The sequence below is a fragment of the Giraffa tippelskirchi genome, chromosome 1 (assembly GCF_054371585.1).
Source record: "Giraffa tippelskirchi isolate mGirTip1 chromosome 1, T2T-mGirTip1v1.2.pri, whole genome shotgun sequence".
Taxonomy (NCBI): Eukaryota; Metazoa; Chordata; class Mammalia; order Artiodactyla; family Giraffidae; genus Giraffa; species Giraffa tippelskirchi.
In genome coordinates, this window is record NC_137275.1 from 87,842,548 (window position 1) to 87,865,750 (window position 23,203).

Sequence of the window (23,203 nt, forward strand, 5' to 3'; positions counted from 1 at the left end):
ATGATCTTAGTTTTCTGAATGTTGAGTTTTAAGCCAACTTTTTCACTCTCCTCTTTCACCCTCATCAAGAGGCTCTTTAGTTTCTTGTCACTTTCTGCCATAAGGGTGGTGTCATCTGCATATCTGAGGTTATTGATATTTCTCCTGGCAATCTTGATTCCAGCTTGTGCTTCTTCCAGCCCGGCGTTTCTCATGATGTACTCTGCATATAAGTTAAATATGCAGGGTGACAACATACAGCCTTGACATACTCCTTTCCCAATTTGGAACCAGTCTGTTGTTCCATGTCCAGTTCTAACTGTTGCTTCTTGACCTGCATACAGATTTTTCAGGAGGCAGGTAAGATGATCTGGTATTCCCATCTCTTGAAGAATTTTCCACAGTTTGTAGTGATCCACACAGTCAAAGGCTTTGGCATAGTCAATGAAGCAGAAGTAGATGTTTTTCTGGAACTCCCTTGCTTTTTCTATGATCCAGCAGATGGCGGCAATTTGATTGCTGGTTCCTCTGCCTTTTCTAAATCCAGCTTGTATAACTTAATTGCCAACTTTCAGTTATAACTGATCACATTCTCCTACCCAAATGTAGATTTCTAGGTTTTCTCCTGCTATTTTTACTGAGAGATGATGGTCCTAGGCCAACAGAGCAAACAGAGACTATGTTTAGTCCTGGAAAGTCTGCTCTTGCTATTTACATATGGCTTTGAATTGCCAAGTATTTCCTAGATACTTCATAATAACTGACCCTCTGGTATGCAGAGCATGTATTTCTAAGTCATAAGTTATTTTTGTTTTGAAAAGTCTACCCTTGACAGGGAAGGGAGATCAGGATACAATCTCTTAAGGTAACACTTCCAGAAAGGAAGGAACACTTTCTTTTAAAAATGGCTTGTCAGCTGTCATTTCCCTTGAAACTCTGGATTCCAAACAACAGAGAAGGGAACAGCATTTTCAAACATTTCCTATGTGCCAAAAACTAAACCAATCATTTTATACAATTAACTCATTAAATCCTCACAATAATTCTATAGGGCTTGAGTGTCTTCATCACTCAACAAATATGGCAACTGAGAGATAAAGTAACTTACCCATTGCATCAGAGGACTTGTTCTTGCTGCTCATGATAACAATGAACACAAATACAAACAGTGGTTCTTTTTAACCTGATGTCATTTTGTACTTACGTATCTTCTGAACATGTTGTCTGTTTTGCCAACAGGAACACTGTTGAGCAGGACTACTGCAACTGTATCGATACCCTCAAAAACCAAATTTACTTTACTCCATTTGCTAAAAAGAGAGAAGATTTTAAAACAAGGTGTATAAAACGTTAACTTAGATAACTAGTCTTTTTTTATTAAGAATGAAAGGAATAAATATTTCAGAGAAAATAAACATTCTTGGAAGGCAATTTTCAATAAAGCTTTCAGAAATATTGCTTTAATACATTTTTATATTGAGTGATCCAGTTTAACTTTCTTGATAATATTTCAATCATTATCAAATCATGAGCATGACTTCTAATTTCTATACATTGACTTTTTCCCTAGAAATTCACAAAGTTCTTATATGAATCAAGTTCAATATTGATAACAGACACAAAACATTTTCACAAACTATTACATTTACTGACACTAAGAGAACATATTAACCAACTAGCAAGTATCTATGAGTAAATATTATGTGCCCAGTACTCTGCTAAGCCTTACAGAGAACTAAAACAGTCTCTGAATGCAAGGAATCTGAAATCTGTTTAGCATTCAAGCCTAAAACACAGGAAACAAAGAAAAAACTTTCAATCTCTTCTACTTTGTGATATAGTCTTGATGAATAGACTACAAGTGATATCAGAGTTTATGTTATAAGGAAAGACTTCAAGAAGAAAAGAAGAGTTTGAAGAACAAAATAAATAAAATGTGGCATATTCATACAATAAAATAGTATCTGGTGAACATGACAACACGGATGAACTTGAAAACATCATTATGCTAAGTGAAAGAAGCCAGTCATAAAGGAGGTATATATTGTACAATTCCATTCCTTTGAGATTTCCAGAAGAGAAAAATGCATAGAGATAAAAAATAAATTAGCAGTTGCCTAGGGCTGGGAGAGGAATGGGGGGATGGGGATGCAGGAAGTGGTACAGGATTTGCAACAGTAAGCAGCATTTTCATAGACAAGCAGAGAAGGTTAAACTTGATCTGCCAATCAAAAGGAAGACACTCTCATTCTTAAACAAGAATGTCATGGTAAAATAAACATTTGGGGGCTTTCCTGGAGGTCAAGTGGTTAAGAATTTGCCTAACTGGTTCAATCCCTGGTCCAGGAAGATTCCACATGCATCGGGGCAACTAAGCCCATGTACCACAACTGCTGAAGCCCAGAGCCCGTGATCTGCAACAAGAGAAGCCATGGCAATGAGAAGCCTGCACATCGCAACTTGAGAGTAACTCCCACAGCAATAAAGAAAGCCTGAGCACAGCAATAGCGACCCAGAGCAGCCAAAAAATAAAATAAATAAGAATTTGGAAGAGATGAATCTAATGTTTCTACATACAGAAGACTAGAGAATAAAAAGATAAAGCAAGAAATCTTAGTAGGTAGCACAGGCCTAACACCAGGTATTAAGGCCTAGGCAAAGGTATAAAGGCCAGGTATAAAGGCCTAGGCAAAGGTGGAAACTTAGAAATGAGGAGGCAGGGGCTGAATCAAGAGAAATGATAGGCAAAAATTAACAGGACTCAGAAACAGACCAAATACAAGAAGATGAAGAAAAGATATGATAAGCCAAAAACTCCTTGGGCATGGGAGATTGGGAAGATGATATTATATTAAGAGAAACAATGAGGTTGTGGAATCTAATGCAAGCTTTAAGTCGGACAGTCAATTGGTTAACTAAATGTTGAGTTCAAGATGAAAGAGGACCCCCATTGGAGATATTTAAAGTATTAGCTGGAAATAAGAGTCTGGAACACTGTAACTCTATGATATTGAGCACTATTTTCTGGCTTTATTTCTCTTTTAAGAAGCTAGTGATTAATTACCCCCCCCCTCAAAAAAAAAGGTCATATTAAAAGGACAGAGGGTTTCTTTTTAATTTGGCAATAATGGTGGTAGATATTAATATAATTAGGTTGAAGCTTCCAAGCTGGCCCAGTGGTAAAGAATCTGCCTGCCAATGCAGGAGACACAGGTTCAGTCCCTAGGTCGGGAAGATTGCTGGAGTAGGAAATAGCAACTCACTCCAGTATTCTTGCCTGGAAAATTCCATGGACAGAGGAGCCTGGCAGTCTACAGTCCATGGGGTTGCAAAGAGTTGGATATGACTGAGCAACTCAGCACACACATAACTGGGTTACATTCTGCTACATAGGACATTACTGTAAACTATACCATGCCTTTCCTCGTGTCCTCATGATATAATATAAGGCCAATACCATGGTTTCTGTGGCTGGTTAACACTATATCAAACAAATGATGTATCTCTAAGCCTATTTGACAATATTGTAAATATATACTCTTTATGGATTACTGGGAGAGCAGGGAAAAGAAAAGGCAAATAAAAGAACTAAGTCTAGGTGACGCCATTATAACCACTGGAAAAAAATGACTGACTAAGAGATAATTCTGTGACTGATGATCAGTGGCACAATCCTCATATACAAATCAAAACATAAATCATATTTTCATTTTTATAGTTCAGGCTTTAGTATGACAATGTAACCTAAACAAACAAAAGATTACTGCAAACAGAAAAAGAAGAAAAGTTCAAATAATAATAATAATAAATGAATAAACAGACATAGACATAAATATAGATACACACACATATGTACCTCACATCAAAGTGGAGTTTAAATTTCTTGATATAGGTCCAGTTATCCAAGGCGATCCATCTGTAGTCAAGGTTATTAAATCTGTAGTAAGGATCCTGTTGATAAAAAATACAGTAGGTGATTAAATATGAAAAAATAATTAATTAAATAAATATGAAATAAACTAGTAATGATAGTTATTTATTACCTAAAAATCAATGAACTCTTGGGATTGCAAGCATTTCATGTGCTGGCCCATCCCATCCTCAAGGCTAAAGCTCCATCTGTTTAAGAGACCATTACCTTTCAAACAAAGTTGCCATGGCATTAGCATCCTAAAAATACTAAAAATATTTTTAAATGTAAAAGTCTAACATAATACCTGAAATGAAAGCACGCTGAGATATAATATTACAGTTTCATTAGGGCTTCCCTATTGGCTCAGATGGCAAAGAATCTGCCTGCAGTGCCAGAGACCTGAATTCAATCCCTGGGTCAGGAAGATCCCCTGGAGTAGGGCATGGCAACACACTCCAGTATTCTTACTTGGAGAATCCCAGGGACAGAGGAGCCTGGTGGGTTACAGTCCACGGGGTTGCAAAGAGTCGGACATGACTAAGCAACTAGCACACACATAGTTTCATTACCAAAGAAATATGTGGAGATGTGGAGATGTGGAGATGAAGACCGGGTTCTCCACAGATGTGGAGATGAAGATTGGGTTCCCCTGTTAAAACCAAACACAGAACCTGCAAGGTCATAGCAGAGAATGAATGGCAGCACTTTCAATGGTGTGACGCCATCAGGCACTCACTGCCCTCTGGTTCTCACTTTGCATTTTGCTGCCACTATCCCAGCTGGCTTCCCTGGGGAAATGCTTCTCTGTTGCCCAAAGATCAGCCAAACTCCCCACTCCTTGGATTTACTCTGCATTTACAAAGTTATTTTTCACTCAGCCTTACTGTGTGTGCGTGCATGCTAAGTCATTTCAGCCGTGTCCAACTCTTTGCAACCCTATGGACTGTAGCCCACTAGGCTCCTCTGTCCATGGGATTCTCCAGGCAAGAATACTGGAGTGGGCTGCCATGCCCTCTTCCAGGGGATCTTCCCGATCCAGGGATTAAACCCGTGTCTCTTATCTCTTACGTCTCCTGCATTGGCAAGTGGGTTCTTCACCACTAGCACCACCTGGGGAGCCCTCAGCTTTACTATGCTATGCTATGCTTAGTCGGTCAGTTGTATCCAACTCTTTGTGACCCCATGGACTGTAGGTCAGGCTCCTCTGTCTATGGGGATTCCCCAGGCAAGAATATTGGCGTGGGCTGCCATGCCCTCCTCCAGGGGATCTTCCCAACCCAGGGGTCGAAGCCAGGTCTTCCACATTGCAGGTGGATTCTTAACCATCTGAGCCACCAGGGAAGCCCAAGAATACTTGAGTGGGTCATCTATCCCTTCTCCAGGGGAACTTCCCAACCCAGGAATCAAATCGGGGTCTCCTGCATTGCAGTGGGATTCTTTACCATCCAAGCCAACAGGGAAGCCCTCGGCTTTACTAAGTGAGCATAGAAAGTATCTCTCAAGAGAACATACATGCAGCATGTTATCAAACTTACAGACTTCATGTTTCCTGTACTAGCCTAGACCAGGTCTGCAAACTACAACCCACAGGCCTAATGCAGCTCACTAACTGTTTTTGGGTGGCCAGTGAACTAAGAATGGACATGTATCAGTAAAGTTTTACAGGAGCACAGACAGGTCCATTCCTTTGTAAATTATATACAGCAGTTTTCACGCTATAATAGCAGAGCTGAGTAGACATGACAGAGACCAAATGACCATGAAACCTAAAACAGTATTAATAATATCTGGCCCTTCATCAGCCTCTGCCTTAGAAGACTGGCCTGCTTGTTGTTTAAAGATGCTATTCTATCTGAGGGTCCAGCCCCAATTCCTCCCGTCCATAATACTCCTTCCCTTTCTCATTGTCTACCCTTTACCTTCCTGGCGAGGGCTCCCAGGCAGGAGGCAGAATGGTACAAGAAGCTTTTCAGTTCATCTGTCTGTGAACAACACCACAGCTATACGGAGGGACACCGTGCAGGCTCAGAGGGCTTCTCACCTCTGACTGGGCCAGGGCCAACGGCGATTTCCTCGGGAACTGCAACTCCAAGTTGAGAGGGAAAAGCCAGCTTTATCTACGTTCCACAGAGGTAAGGGCTGACCATTGACAACAGCCAGTTGGGCACCTGCCCAGGGCACAAAATGTAAGAGGTGCTCTAACATCACCGGGTGTGTATCAAGATGGAAAGAAAACGTGTCAACCAGAAACTGCTCCTGGCTGGAAGAAACGGTTTGATATCACAGGGGCGATCAGCAGTTGACTAGATTTAACAACAACCAATAATCACCAAACTGACTTTGAAGGTCTGGTTAACCCGGGAGCTTTTTGTTCTGCTAAATGAGGCACGCCACTTCCTTTTCTTCTCTTTCCCCACTCACGGCGCCCGGCACTCTCCACTGAACTAACATGAAGTAAATAGTTAAGGACACAGGTTTGAAGAGGCACCTAATTATAAGCCTGCCCATGTGTCTCCACCCAGCCCTATTTATAACTCTACACTTCGGACTTAATCCAATATAGCTAAAAATATCAGGAGAAGGAAGGTGTGAAGGCCAATGTAGTTGCAACACTTCAACCTGCTAAGGTTCAACCTGCTAACATCCTCGGGGATGGCTCAAGACTGCTTCCTATCTCCCAGATCCTTGAAGGAACCGGCATGTTGAGCTCCAAGGGGTAATCGTCTCAGATAAATTTTTTCTAGACAAGGAGAATTTAGATGCTAAATATTTCCTATTTCTTGAAAGAAGCCAATCTGGAAAGGCTACAGATTATATGATGCCAATTATATGATGTTCTGGAAAGGCAAAGCTATGGAGACACTAAAAGCATCAGTGGATATCGGAGATAAAGGAGGAGAGAAGGATGAATAGGTAGAGAACAGAGGATCTTTAGGGTAGTGAAACTATTTTGAATGATACTATGATGGTGGGTATATATCATTATATATTTGTCAAGATTCATAGAATGAATGGTAATATAAATTATGGACTTCCAGGAATAACAATGTGTCACTGTAAGGTCCATTGATGGTAACAAATGTACCACTCTGACAAGAGGTGTTGGTAAGTAGGGCAGCTGTGCATGCGTGGGGGACATATGGGAACTGTCTGCATTATCCATTTAATTTTGCAGAGAATCTAAAATTGCTCCAAATAAATAAATAAATAAATAAAACCTATTAAAAAACTGTTCTAAGGGCAAATACCTTACTCTCTCTAAAATAAAAGTTGTGGAGGCTCACATTACATTTATAACAGATATTTCATACGCTAAGCAACCAACTTAATTTGGTTCCAGAGTGGTCTGATCTCCTTGGCTCATATTAAAATTCTGAGTCTTGTTTAAAGCAAACAGCAGCTCAGCATTACCTCTGATGAGTAAGGACCCATGTAAGTAACTGAGTTGTTAAAACAAAGCCATGAACCCTAAAGACAGTAAGAGTATCACTTGTTGACCATTTACTTTATATTAGCCTCCAAGACGGAGAAGGCAGTGGCACCCCACTCCAGTACTCTTGCCTGGAAAATCCCATGGATGGAGGAGCCTGGTGGGCTACAGTCCATGGGGTCGCTAAGAGTCGGACATGACTGAGCGGTCTTGCTTTCACTTTTCACTTGCATGCATTGGAGAAGGAAATGACAACCCACTCCAGTGTTCTTGCCTGGAGAATCCCAGGGACAGGGGAGCCTGGTGGGCTGCCGTCTATGGGGTTGCACAGAGTCGGACACGACTGAAGCGACTTAGCAGCAGCAGCAGCAGCAGCAGCCTCCAAGATAGTCACTCATTTCCTCTTATCCTCATAACAAAGATGTGCAGTAAATACCATTTTATAGTGGAAGAAACTAAAGCTCCAAAGGGTGAAGTGTCTTTCCTGAGGTCCCATGACAAAGCAGAAGTACATCCAGGGATGAAATAAACTTAGCCCAACGCCAAAGTCTGCATTTTTTCAACTGAACTACAGGGCCTCATTCTCGATTTACCTACACTTTTATACCATCAGGTACCAATCGTTGTATCTGGTACCTACCGTTTTTGGTAGCGTACGTGTATTTACAATGTATTTTCAATATGTGCTTGTGCTCAGTTGCTCAGTCGTGTGCAACTCTTTGCAATCAATATATTTTCTTCTATTTTTAAGTGTAGATTTGAGTAAGGAAGTCTTTATAATGGAGTCTATGCAGTTATTTTTTGAAGATCTATATTTATAGACATTTATAGATACAAAGAGATGTTCATCATATATTTTAAATGAAGAAGTAGCTTACAAAACCATCTCAGGGATTGACTTCGTATTTCATATTTCTCTGCATCATTTTTGTACAATAAGTATTGAACATTTATTATTCTTTTTAAAAGAATTTTAAAGGAGAGAATAAGAAAATTGTATCAATATATGAGAACTTTGTGCATGATAAAAGTAATGTTTTATTAGTGGACAAAAGAGAAATCATTCAAATCATGGGATATAAAAAATTGCTTAATTATTTGGAAAAACTCAAATGGATCAAAATTTTAAATACAAAAATACAAAAGAGGAAACAAAAACACTGAAAGGAGAAAATACAGATAAATATTTATTTAATTAGGAGAGAGAAGATTACTTACAAAGCATAATACCAAGACAGAAACAATCATAAAAGAAAAAAGTTTATAAGATTACAACATATAAAACTTTAAAATATCTATATAATAAACTATATCATTAATACGTGGGAAACTTTGAAAATATATAGAAAGAGATCTAAAAAATCTATATTTTAAAAGACAGTCAATAGAAAAATAGATTAAAAATAGGAATGAGTAATACCGAATCACAAATAACATAAAGATACAAAAATTGTTAACCTCACTAGAAAGTAAATTGTTTCTATTTTTGTTTTTTAAAATAATATTCAAATCTAGCACTTAAAATAAGCACTCTAATAAAGTCACGATGGGAGTGTAAAACTGGTACAATTTTTATGGAGAACTTAGATGTATATAGTAAAAGAAAAAAAATGCATACTCTTTTGAATCAACAATTACACTTCTAAAAATTTGTCTAAGAAAATAAGAATGTTTACTAAGCAAAATTTAGCTAAAAAATTTCCCCATCATTGCAGAATAAAATCCAAAGTTTTTCTCAATGGCCTACCCTAGATGCCTACTTTGAGTCCTGCACGATCTACCCTAGATGCCTACTTTGAACTTATCCACCTGCCCTCGAGGTCACAGGGTTACAGCCATACTAGCCTTTTGGCTATTTCTGGAGCTCCCAAAGCATGTTCCTGCCTCAAGGCCTCTCCTCTGCCCACTGCCATCTTTTCTTCCTTTTTTTGCTGGAAGTGCACTTTGGCTTAAAACTCATCTCCTCAGAAGATCTTTATCAAAATGGCTATCTTTAACCACTTTTTAAAAAACAGAAACTTTCCCAACCAGCCTTCATTCTTTCTTCCTTTAACCTGACTTATTTTTTTTTCAGTGTACCAGCTGTCACTATATTATCTATTAATATCTGTTTATTATTTATCTCCTCCACTAGAATGTCTATTGCGACAAAAACTGTTTTCTTCACTACTTGATTCTGAGAGTCAACTCCTGGGTAGGCTGATAAGAAGTCCAGGGTCCCCGAGGAGGAGAAAGGGGTCCAGAGTCCTGGAGAAGGAGAAAGGGGTCTGGGGCTCTCAAGGAGAAAAAGACAAACTTATTTTCTACAAAGCTTTGTTTTAGTCAGTATAACAATGTATCTTGCTCAAGGACATGTTTCTCCTTAACAAGGTTTTCTGACTAACCTTGTTATCTCAAGACTTTTGTTGTGGAAGTGGATCTGGTAAGACCTTTCTATTGTTAGCTCTACTCTTATTAATTTAAGATATATATTGTGGGAGTGGGTGGTCTGGGGCTCTCTAGGAGAAGATAGGGGTCTGCAGTTCTCAAGGAGGAGAAAAGGACAAACATGTTTTTTCTTTAAGCTCAGAGCTGATGATTGAAGAACAAAACAACTCATCTTGCTCAAAGATATGTTTTCCCTTAAACTCTGTTCAGTTCAGTTCAGTCCTTCAGTCGTGTCCGACTCTGCGACCCCATGAACCGCAGCACGCCAGGCCTCCCTGTCCATCACCAACTCCCGCAGTCCACCCAAATCCATGTCCATTGAGTCAGTGATGCCATCCAACCATCTCATCTTCTGTCATCCCCTTCTTCTTCTGCCCTCAATCTTTCCCAGCATCAGGGTCTTTTCAAATGAGTCAGCTCTTCGCATCAGGTGGCCAAAGTATTGGAGTTTCAGCTTCAATATCAGTCCTTCCAATGAATACCCAGGACTGATCTCCTTTAGGATGGACTGGTTGGATCTCCTTGCAGTCCAAGGGACTCTCAAGAGTCTTCTCCAACACCACAGTTCAAAACCATTAATTCTTCGGTGCTCAGCTTTCTTTATAGCCCAACTCTCACATCCATACATGACCACTTAAACTCTGTACCAATGATTGTATGACAACAATGTATCTTGCTTGAGGACATGTTTCTCCTTCTTGAGAACCTTCTGACTAATCTTGTCATCTTAAAAATGTATATTATGGGAGTGGGTCTGGTAAGATCTTTCTATTGTTAGTTCTAATCCTGTTATCTTAAAATATATATTGTAGGAGTGGGTCTACAACCTTTAGACATTCTTTTGATTTACTGTAATGACCAAGTGAAAGAAGTATAAAACTCCCTTTCTAAGACTAGCGAGAGGGGCACTCTCGGTCCCCCTTCTGATGTCTCTGTCAGAAGCTTTCTCTGTCCCTTTTTCATGTTAATAAAACTCTGCTACACAAAAGCTCTGAGTGATCAAGCCTGGTCCCTGGTCCAGGAGCTAAATCTTCTCTGGAGTTCATGAATCCATGGTTCACCATACGCTATCAATTCCAAGCACCTAGAATAATGCTTGGAGGTACAAAATAAATATTTATGAGATAATTAGGTGAATGACTTCAAGAAGATATGTTTCAAGTTCTCATGTAAACACCGTATTTAGACCAGTGTCTGCTCTAAGCTATAGAATATTTCCTGTGGTCAACACCAAAAATGGATGTTATAATAAAGCAGGTGGAATAACAACATCATATTACTTAACATGATACTTGATGTAGGTTATTATCAATAGTCCTAGAGTTCCCCAATCACCAAAAGCTCCCCATCTCTCATCTCACTATCATTTAAGACCTACATTTACCTTATTGTTTAGTCAGTAAGTTGTGTCCTACTCCTTTGCCACCCCAAGGATTGCAGCTCACCAGGCTCCTCTGCCCATGGGATCCTCCAGGCAAGAAAACTGCAGTGGGTAGCCATTTCCTTCTCCAGGGGATCTTTCCAACCCAACGTCTCCTGCACTGTGGACGGATTCTTTACCACTGAGCCATCAGGGAAGCCCACACCTACCTTATTGAAACTTAAAATTTTCCTAAGAATTTATTAACAGATCTAACAGACATTGTAAATTGTTCCCATGAGGAAAAGTCAGTTATTTCAGTCTATGAGCACATCATTCACTTTAACGAGTAACAAAACGTTTCTTGGTATGCAGCCCTGTGACATGGAACAGTATTCTGATTTACTACAGGCACCAGTGATTTCCCATTGCCTTAATTTAATCAGGAAAATGAGTCAGGAGAGATACTGCAATATAAACACAAGCATCCTCAAAGTATGGGTTAGTGAAGCCTTAGGGTACCAAGGTCCATGTCATAAGCAGTTTGTTAACTAAAAATAGTTTAAATACTTCAGTTTGAGAATGACTTACTTAAAAAAAAAAATAAACAGGACCATGGTCAGTGTCATTTACATTTGTTTCTTTTCTGATACACATTCTTGAAAAAGAGCCAATGATGCCAGATCAGAAATCTGCATAACCAGTCAATTGTCCTGTCATTTAAGTAAACTTTGAATTATATTCCTGACAGTCAACTCCAGTGCTTTAAAAACATGTGATTTTTCAAACCACCAGGGAAAGTGTCATACAATACAGAAGGCTATGAAGTCAGGCCAGGCTGATTTAGAATTCCATTTCTGTCACTCTAAGTTGCTGTGTGATCTTGGGTAAATTCTCTAACTTCTCTGGGCTCCATAATTCATATCATCCATAAAATGCAGATAAGAAGACTTATTCTTTAGAGTGGCAGAAATGGAATTCTAAACTAGCCTGGCCTGACTTCATAGCCTCCTATACTGTATGACACTTACCCTGGAGTTTTTAAGAGGATCACGACAATGTGTGCCAACCACTTATCAAGTACATCTTGTCCCAAGCAAAGCCATTAAAGATGTGCAGCAGATGGAAGGAAAAACAGTGGGAAGTGGTCGTCTGTTTGCAAACCTCTACGCACAGGCAGCCAAACAGGAAAACGTCCTCCGTAAAAAGTCTATAAACTGAAGCATCTATTGGGACACACACACCACATCACATGCACAGCAAGGAAACAGCATCTTTCTTCATATCCCACCAACCAGCCTTAACAATTAGTTAGCTTTTACACTAGCACTGACAATCCTAACCTTACACTTGCGGGTCTCATTCTCCTCAGCCTATGTGCTGCTGTATCAATTCCAAATCTGACCCTAAAAGCGAAAATGAAAAACTAAGGCATCACTGAATAAAGTTAACATTTACTTGGCAAAACACTATCGTCCCCTGCAGTGTTCGGGTAGCTGAAACACTCATCCCCCGCCTTAGGGTCTGTCAGTGACATTTCCTTTCTAATCCACGCTTCAGCGGAGAACCACGGCAATAACATTGCCAGTATAACTGCCTGAAGCTCCGCTTTCCTGAGTTTCTGCGGCCCCAGTGTGGGGGTGGCTCGTTCTCCATCTAGCCCTGGCCCCAGCGGTGCTCTTCGCCGAAAGTAGATACATTGCCTCGCCACCCTCCCCGCTATGCCCAACCCCCTGCAGGCCACAAGAAGCAAAGCGGAAGTTAGTGCCAAACCCAGGAGAACACCGTCGGGCTCGGGGACGGCCAGGCCGTTCCTGGGCCCCTCTCACCGCGCGGGGGGACCTGGGCGGAGGTTCCTGGCGGGGCGGCCGCACACAGTACCTTGATGAGCCTCTGGTTGAACAAGGCGCTGTGCACGCAACCGGGAACCGCCGCGGGCAGCTGCAGCGAACCGTTCCCGCTGTGGATCTTCCAGTTTCCCCGCAAGCTGATGCTGACCACCTCGGTAGCGAAGCCCGCACCGCACGGCGCAAGCAGCAGGAGCAGGCGGAGGAGCATGGTGTTGGCCGGTACCCGACACACGCACGGGGCAAGACCAGAGGGATGCGGTGGGCAGCGGAAGCCAACCTCGGCTCGAGCTCTAGCTGTCCCCGCCCCGGGGCCCGCCCCCGGCTCCCGTCCACGCCCCCGATTCGCTGCCACGCCACCAGGTCAGCTGAGCGTAGGCACCTCGGGTGATCCCCAGCTCCGCGGGCTGGCTGGCAGCGCGGAGATCGCGCGGTTTGGCCGAAGCCTGCGGTCGCGAGTGCGGGAGCCGCTGCACCTGTGCACCGCTCTGGGCTCGGACCGCGGCGGTCTGCGTCCTCCTCTGCGCTTATTCAAACTGCTTCGGCGTCTGAACGGAAGGCGAGAGCCATGCATGGTAATTGGGACACACAAATCTCTGGGCGCAAAGTGGCGCACAGCCTCGGGGAGCTCAGGGACAGACAGTAGTGTGAGGAGAATACAGCCAGAGACGCTCCAAAGAACAGAAAACCAAGACACCCCATGACTTCAGTTTCCCGCAGTTTCCCCAGACCCTCGTCGGTGCTGCAGGGTCTCCCCGGTGCGGGTAACGCGCACCTTTTGCTGCTCTACAGGTTGGTCTCAAGAATAGTCTGCGCAGTAAACAAGTATAAATACTAAAGTACCTGTTCGTAGGGTTGCTGTGAGAGCTGAGAAAATTTGTAGACAGCATGCAACATAGGGCCCAGCCCAGAGAAAACAAAGCACGTTGGCCTGATGTTCGTGGACTACAACCTTCTGTTTTTGTAAAGTCACGCAGAGGAGGTTCCTGACGTTCGGGAGACCTGAACTAAGATGCACAGGCAAATTTAAAATCCTCTGTCGCTCACTAGCTGTGGGCCTTAGGCAAGTCACGAAATTTCTAATACCCCTGTTCCATGGACTCGAAAATGGAGACAGTACTCTTTTTTTCCGCGTTGTGACCAGCATACAATGAGTTAACATATTTGGCAGTCCTAGCAATGCCAAGGTACCCCAAAAATACCACAGGTTTATGTCAGGTCTCATGGCGGCGCAGTTTACCTGAGTCCCAATTTTGCAATTGGATGTAACTGTGATCTGGGAAGTTAAGAAGGAATTTCACATTGCATAAAATAGACTGACATATGACTGTGTTGATGTTATCTGCCTTATTTCTATATTTAAGCAGAAGTCTGAAGAGAAGTTCTCCCCTCGTCAAATCCAACCTTTGTTTTGCCTTATGATGGCCTTGGAGTTGCCCGATTCCATAGACACAGGATGGTATTTAATTTTTTCACAGTCAGCGTTTTCAGAAGCCTAGCATCTTGGCTTTCAGGAATATTTGGATTGTCCAGCCCAAGCCTCTGGCTTTACAGCTGAGGGAACAAGGTCCAAAGAAGTCAGGTGACAGCCTGTCAGACGGTCAGAAAGGACCCAAACTTGCCTTTCCTGGCTCTCATCTCCTTGCAGTGGGGCCCATTGATGTTAAGGGGGAAAGGCTCTGGCTGGTTCAAAGGCTTCTTCACTCCAGAAGCATTTTCATTTCTAATAGGAACGGAGCTCTAAACTCAAATTATATTCCCTGATTCATGGCATTAAATGGCCAGCCCTAGTCTATTCAGAACTGATAACAAGACTTACAGCAGCAAGGGTGGCAAAGGGGTGTTTGTTTTTGTTTGTAAATCCCAGAGATCCCATTAAGCCAAGTCAAAGGAAAATTCATCCCTGAAAATATGTTTGGATATATTCTGTTATTCTATTAACAAATATTTTAGGGCATCTATTTAAACAAACAAGAATAGAGACTTATCATTCCTCCTTTCAGTCCAAGACACAAATATGACATCATTAGGATTACTTCACTTTGAAAACACATTGATCCAAATTCATGTAATGTATACCACCATGAGTGAACTGTAAAACTGTAATGTAAGCTTTAGACTTTGGGTGATAATGATGTGTCAAGCTCGGTTCATCGATGATAACAAATGTACCATTCTAGTGGGGAATGTTGATAATGGGGCAGGCTGTGCATGTGTGGGGCAGGGCGTGTATGGGATGTCTGTATTTTCTATTCAGTTTTGCTGTTAATGTAAAATTGCTCCAAAATATATATATATATATACACACATACATATATATCCATGGGTCAAAGACATAAAAGACTTTCAGTTACTGTTTTATCATGTCAGGAGCTTGAAAGTCATCACTGTATCCTTAAAAACAAGTAAAAAGCTGAACAAACTGAAAATCACCAGCTTTTGTTAGATCTGTCAGAGAATTCAGGTGAAAGGGCAAACTGCTGCCCCCGAAACTGGAGAAAAAGACAGGTGTATACAGAGAATCACAACTTACCAAAGCAGAAACCCATGAGTAGAAAGCTCTATGAAAACCAGTACTAGGAAAGGAAAATCTAAATTCTAATTGCTGAGTTGCTGGAGGCTCAGTGTGGACAAATCTGAGAGTTTAAAAACTCCACAGGAACTCAACCTTTGTGGGTCTCCCAGGATTTTGTGTTTTGTTTCCAGATCTATCAATTGTCACATTGAAGATTCTCAGGTATTTCCCTCAAACTTCCAGCAGAGGGACAGGGGAAGGGAACTATTCTGAAACACGTGATAGCATTCTGAAGGGCTACCTCAAGAGAAATTACTTTATCAGAGCCTTACCTGATGGAGTTTTATCAGAGCCTAACACAAAAGAAGGGAAATACCTCCTAGCCTTCTTGCCCTAGCTAAGGGGCTGTAAAAAACACGAGAAACACTTAGGGAATTCACAGCCCAGGGCTCAAGTTCACTAAAAGACTAAGGCCTAATCACAGGACTGTGAAAAGCTTCCTCTATGACTATAAGCTTCCTCTCTCCTCATGCCTTCCCACTAAATCACAGAAGGCCTCTTTGCCACTGTTCCTTTCACCCCATACATCATGTATGGCTTTCAACAAAAAATTACAAGGCAAAAACGGAGCAAGCCCTTGAACTAGACTCATGTATAGCAGGGATGTTCAGTTATCTGGACAAGAATTTAAAATATTAGGCCAGCATTGGTCTAATACCAACACCAGACAAAGACCTTACAGTAAAAGAGAACTACAGACCAATATCTCTCATGAACATAAATGAAAAAATCCCTAACAAAACATTAGTAAACTGAACCTAACAGTGTATTTTTAAAGCGTATATATATATATATACGCTATATATATATATACCATAAACAAGCAGGATTTACTCTGGGTATGCATAGCTGGCTCAATATTCAATCAATTAATGTAATTCATTACAGCAATAGGTTAAAAAATAAAAATCACAAAATCATACCAATAGATACAAAAAAATAACTTGACAAAATCCAATACCATTCATGAGAAAAACTCTACACGCATTAGGAATAAAGGGAACTTATTCACCTTGATAAATAACATTCACAAAGAACTAACATGATAATAAATCATGAGGAACCAGAAGTTTTTCTGCTTAGATTAGGAATAAGGCAAGAATGACTCTTCTTGTCACTCCTTTTCAACTTCATATTGGAAGTCATAACTAAGGTAGTCAGAAAAGAAAAGGAAATAAATAGTATACAGTTTAGGAAGATATAAAACTGTCTTGGTGGATGACATGATTGCCTATGTAGAAAATCAAGAACAATAACAAAGAAAACTGGAAATAATAAATAAGCAATGTATGGAAAGGTTACAGGATACAATATACAAGGATATTGGATACAATATCAAGGTTACAGGATATCATATGCAAAAGTCCATCATTTTCCTATGTACCAACAAGGAACAATTGGAATTTGAAATTAAAAATGTAACACTATTTACATTAGCACCCCTCAAAATAAAATACTTAAGTATGGGACCTCCCTGGGGGTCCAGTGGCTAAGACTCCTTGCTCCAAAGCACGAGGTCTTGGTTCAATCCCTGGTCAGGGAACTAGATCCTACATGTTGCAACTGAGAGTTTGCATGACTCACTGAAGAGTTTCTTTGCCACAACTAAAATAAATGTTATGAAAAAAACAAATTCCTAAAATATTAAAAAACATTTAAGTGTAAATATAACAAAAATGTGTAAAATCTATATGAGGAAAACTACAAAACTCTGGTGAAAGTAATCAAAGAGGAACTAAATAAATGGAGAGATATTCCATGTTCATGAATAGGAAGACTCAATATTGTCAAGATGTCATTTCTTCCCAACGTGATCTATAGTCAATGTGATCCCAATCGAAATCCCAGCCAGTTATCTTGTGGATTCTGACAGACTGATTCTAAAGTTTATAAGAGAGGTGAAAGACCCAGAATAACCCACACAGTATTGAAGAAGATCAAAGTTGGAGGATTACCGCTACCCTATGAGGATCTCAGCTGAACTAGAAGAGAGGGCTGAGCTGTTAGGTGTCAGAACAGCCGGTTAAAGCAAGGAGCCTAACTGAAAGTAACAGTGAAGCTGTTAATCACTTAGAGTGATAGTATATGCAAGAGGCTAAAACTGGAGAAGATGCCAACTCCCTCCTGCCTCATTCCCCCATAAAATGGCATACCAGTCGAGGGTCAGGTGGATCAGCACAGATGTGGCGGTTGTCTCACATAGAGGGAGCCCTGAACAAAAGGCACTGGATGTCTTATGGGCCCTGAATAGGGGAGGAGAGTGAGGGGGAAGGGCTAGGAGTGGAAAATTGCTGGGTACTGAGTTTGACTAGGAATAAATACATTCAAGGTTTCCCACTTCTCCTCCCCAATAAGGAGATATTAGCACAGGCACCTGAACAAGACCTCTGGCTAAGGCCTCAGATAAAGAGAACTAGGAAGAAAGTCACTGAAACTAGGACTGTAAATATGTGAGAAGCATAAACAGTCAGAGGGGCAGTAATAGGTCCTGCTTGTGACCATATACCAAGTCTAGTTGGGGAGGACACCTTTCCCTCATGAAACCTATCAAGTAAAATCTTTGTAATTGCCCGTGGGCAAGCCTGAAAAATCATACTTTTATCTTGTGGTCCATCAGGTCTGATAGTGGTAGAGATATCTGTGGAGGATATATTGAGTTTGGGGCAAGCGCTAGTAGAAGAGTCACAGTGTAGACACTTATATTCTGGAGCAAGGCTGTGTACTTCACCATAAAGAACTGATCTGGTTGGAAAAGATAGGTCCAACTGTACTGCTTGATCTTAATAGAGACAAAACATCTGACCATAGTATACCAAGTGACTCTGCAGTCTGAACTGAGGATTTTCAGATCAGTTCAGTTCAGTTGCTCAGTCATGTCCGACTCTTTGGGACCCCATGAAATGCAGCACGCCAGGCCTCCCTGTCCATCACCAACTCCCTGAGTCCACCCAAACTCATGTCCATTGAGTCGGTGATGCCATCCAACCATCTCATCCTCTGTCATCCCCTTCTTCTCCTGCCCTCAATCTTTCCCAGCATCAGGGTCTTTTCCAGTGAGTCAACTCTTCGCATCAGGTGGCCAAAGTATTGGAGTTTCAGTTTCAACATCAGTCCTACCAATGAACTCCCAGGACTGATCTCCTTTAGGATGGACTGGTTGGATCTCCTTGCAGTCCAAGGGACTCTCAAGAGTCTTCTCCAACACCACAGTTCAAAAGCATCAATTCTTCTGCGCTCAGCTTTCTTTATAGTCCAACTCTCACATCCATGCATGACCACTGGAAAAACCATAGCCTTGACCTTTGTTGACAAAGTAATGTCTCTGCTTTTTAATATGCAGTCTAGGTTGGTCATAACTTTCCTTCCAAGGAGTAAGTGTCTTTTAATTTCATGGCTGCAATCACCATCTGCAGTGATTTTGGAGCCCAAAAAAATAAAGTCAGCCACTGTTTCCACTCTTTCCCCATCTATTTGCCATGAAGTGATGGGACCAGATGCCATGATCTTCGTTTTCTGAATGTTGAGCTTTAAGCCAACTTTTTCACTCTCTTCTTTCACTTTCATCAGGAGGCTCTTTAGTTCTTCACTTTCTGCCATAAGGGTGGTGTCATCTGCATATCTGAAGTTATTGATGTCTTTCCCAGCAATCTTGATTCCAGCTTGTGTTTCTTCCAGCCCAGCGTTTCTCATGATGTACTCTGCATATAGTCAAATAAGCAGGGTGACAATATACAGCCTTGACGTACTCCTTTTCCTATTTGGAACCAGTCTGTGTTCCATGTCCAGTTCTAACTGTGGCTTCCTGACCTGCATACATGTTTCTCAAGAGGCAGGTCAGGTGGTCTGGTATTCCCATCTCTTTTAGAATTTTCCACATTTTATTGTGATCCACACAGTCAAAGCCTTTGGCATAGTCAGTAAATCAACCAAGCCATAAAGCTGGGCAGGGCTACAGTGTTCCACTGTGTGTAGAAAGTGACACATCCAGACTCAAAACAGAAATTACATGACTTGCACTGATGATGACAATAATGACCTCATGGGTGGTTCCTTATGCCTGACTGAGAGGCCTGATACCTACCTGGGCTGATGCAATATGTGTTAGAGCTGGCCATAAAAGAACTGCTGCCACTTACAGTCCTACTTAAGAGTGGCCTTGAATGACATTGGTCAAGGGAAATCTGCCCAGTGCACAGACTTGTGAACTCTATGTTTTTTTTTCACTTCGTGTGAAAGGAGAGGTGGCTTGAGGCATAGTTATATACTGACATTTGGGCATAGCCAAAAGTCTTGTTTGGTTCATCACAGCCTTAAAAAAATAAAACTAGAATACAGAGGATGTGGAGCTCTGGGTAGATAATATGTGCATGGACACTGACATTCACAAGAGAACATGTGCAGAGGGGGCTCTTGACAGCTAGGTACACAGAAAGACAGTCCTATGAATTTTAGCTGGCCTCTCTATTCACTGTTTTCAGTACCTGACATTGGGCTTATGAAGAGACTGGCCATGGTAACAGAGATGAAGGCTATGCATGAACGCAACAATACGGGCTTTCTCTCACCAAGGATATCTTGGTGATTGCCCAACCACGCAGCAGCAGAGACTAATTCTGAGCCCTAGATAAGGGTACCATTCCTTAGGAGGACCAGGAAGCCACCTGTTGGCACATTAATTACATTGGACCTCCTTGATAGAGTTCAGTTAGTTCAGTTCAGTTTCAGTTCAGCCGCTCAGTCGTGTCCGACTCCTTGTGACCCCATGAATTGCAGCATGCCAGGCCTCTCTGTCCATCACCAACACCAGGAGTCCACCCAAACCCATGTCCATCGAGTCAGTGATGCCATCCAACCATCTCATCCTCTGTCGTCCCCTTCTCCTCCTGCCCCCAATCCTACCCAGCATTAGGGTCTTTTCCAATGAGTCAACCCTTCGCATGAGGTGGCCAAAGTATTGGAGTTTCAGCTTCAACATCAGTCCTTCCAATGAACACCCAGGATTGATTTCCTTTAGGTTGGATTGATTGGATCTCCTTGCAGTCCAAGGGACTCTCAAGAATCTTCTCCAACACCACAGTTCAAAAGCATCAATTCTGCGGCGCTCAGCTTTCTTCACCATCCAACTCTCACATCCATACATGACCACTGGAAAAACCATAGCCTTGACTAGACAGACTTTTGTTGGCAAAGTAATGTCTCTGCTTTTAAATATGCTATCTAGGTTGGCCATAACCTTCCTTCCAAGGAGTAAGCGTCTTTTAATTTCATGGCTTCAATCACCATCAGCAGTGATTTTGGAGCCCCAAAAATAAAGTCTGACACTGTTTCCACTGTTTCCCCATCTATTTCCCATGGAGTGATTGGACCAGATGCCATGATCTTAGTTTTCTGAACGTTGAGCTTTAAGCCAACTTTTTCACTCTCCTCTTTCACTTTCATCAAGAGGCTCTTTAGTTCTTCTTCACTTTCTGCCATAAGGGTGGTGTCATCTGCATATCTGAGGTTATTGATATTTCTCCCAGAAATCTTGATTCCAGCTTGTGCTTCTTCCAGCCCAGCGTTTCTCATGATGTACTCTTCATATAAGTTAAATAAGCAGGGTGACAATATACAGCCTTGACGTACTCCTTTTCCTATTTGGAACCAGTCTGTTGTTCCATGTCCAGTTCTAACTGTGGCTTCCTGACCTGCATACAGATTTCTCAAGAGACAGGTCAGATGGTCTGGTATTCCCATCTCTTTCAGAATTTTCCACAGTTTATTGTGATCCACACAGTCAAAGGCTTTGGCATAGTCAATAAAGCAGAAATAGATGTTTTTCTGGAACTCTCTTGCTTTTTCGATGATCCAGCGGATATTGGCAATTTGATCTCTGGTTCCTCTGCCTTTTCTAAAACCAGCTTGAACATCTGGAAGTTCACGGTTCACGTATTGCTGAAGCCTGGCTTGGAGAATTTTGAGCCATTACTTTACTAGCATGTGAGATGAGTGCAATTGTGCGGTAGTTTGAGCATTCTTTGGCATTGCCTTTTTTGGGATTGGAACGATAACTGACCTTTTCCAGTCCTGTGGCCACTGCTGAGTTTTCCAAATTTGCTGGCATATCGAGTGCAGCACTTTCACAGCATCATCTTTCTGGATTTGAAATAGCTCAACTGGAATTCCATCACCTCCACTAGCTTTGTTTATAGTGATGCTTTCTAAGGCCCACTTGACTTCACATTCCAGGATGTCTGGCTCTAAGTGAGTGATCACGGGGCATCAAATTGATGTACCGGAATTAACATGGATTCTATATATGTTCTGCCTTAACTGACTGCAGTATTTCCACTAATACCATCTGAGAGTTTACAGAATTTTTTACTTCTTAAAGTGATATTCCCACCACAATGCCGTAGAAAACAGACCCACCTGAGTAAAAGGAGATGTGAAGATGGGCAGGTGAACTCATGACCTTGAGAATCACTTATTTTACCAAGTACCCTATCACAAGAACAGACAACTTCCTCTCAAACAAACAAAAAAACAGTGGAATGACCTGTGCCAGTTTCAGCCTGAGGACAGACAGCACCTCATGAGGTTGTAGCACTTTCCTTCAGGATGTGGTATATGCACTGAACTGTGGTCAATATGCTTCCCTGCTGGCTCAGTGGTAAAGAACCTGCCTGCCAATGCAGGAGACATGGATTCAACCCCTGCATTGGAAAGATCCCCTGGAGAAGGAAATGGCAACCCAGTCCAGCATTCTTGCCTGGAGAATCCCATGGACAGAGGAGCCTGGTGGGCTACAGTCCATGGGGTCGCAAAAGAGTCGGACACAACTTAGTGACTGAACAGCGACAAAATGGTCAATATATGGTGCTATGTCTCCCCATAACTAGAATCCACAGGTTAAAAACCAGGATGTAAATGCAGAGGTAGGCTCTCTCATCATCACTGTCAGTGACTCACTAATGGAATTTTATTTTTCCTGTTTCTGAAACTGTTGACTCTGTTAGGTCAGAAGTCTTGGATGCAGGGTTGGGGAAGGGTACAGGGTTCCACCCATTTGGAAGTTGTGACTAATACTGTGGAGTCACTTGGGGTTTCTTGTTCTAGTGGACAAGCAGGTAAAGAATGAGCTAATGTACTGACTGGGGTAATGAACTGATGATCAGGTGAAGCTAGAGCTGCTACAACCCAGTGAGAACAGGACCTAGGAGAGGCACTGGAACATCTCTTACTACTTCCATGCCCATTGTTAACTATCAGTGGGAAACTACAGGTACCATAACCCAGCAGAGACAAGACAACCCACCATGACAAGATCCTCAGTCGCCCTAGTACCCAAGGCCTAAACCAGTCAGTCCCTTGGAGATTCTGGCTTCTGTCATCATTTGTAATCTCCAGGGAGGCACCATGCCGCAGAACATGGGATCAGGCTTCCCCAGCAATTACACAAAGGGGTTTTTCCTTCTTCCTCTGTCTTAATTCCTTTTGCCTACACTCTCACTATTCTGGGACTGTACCTCACAAAAATAAATAAATACATTTTAAAAGATGAGTAATTAAGGTATGCCTCAGTCACTGATTGCCAGGGTACTCAGGCAAAGACAGTATCCTCTCTCAATTTATATTTATTAGGCTACTCAATCATTTTAGGGCTGTCCAATAAAAACTGGACATCCAGAGC

The 23,203-nt window shown here is 41.8% G+C and overlaps 1 protein-coding gene across 3 annotated transcripts in view; it reads right to left on the reverse strand.

Annotated features, from left to right (window-relative positions):
- The window catches only part of MANBA (mannosidase beta), a 129,197-nt gene extending 115,947 nt beyond the window's left edge, over positions 1 to 13,250 (reverse strand). For all 3 annotated transcript variants that reach the window (XM_081483134.1, XM_081483123.1, XM_081483114.1), the window contains exons 1-3: positions 12,991 to 13,250; positions 3,836 to 3,930; positions 1,184 to 1,289 (exon numbers count right to left, since the gene is read on the reverse strand). In XM_081483134.1, coding sequence (XP_081339260.1) covers positions 1,184 to 1,289; positions 3,836 to 3,930; positions 12,991 to 13,167 — 378 coding nt within the window. In that variant the 5' untranslated portion in view covers positions 13,168 to 13,250. The remainder of the gene's footprint in view (positions 1 to 1,183; positions 1,290 to 3,835; positions 3,931 to 12,990) is intronic.
- Between the last annotated feature and the right edge of the window lie 9,953 nt (positions 13,251 to 23,203).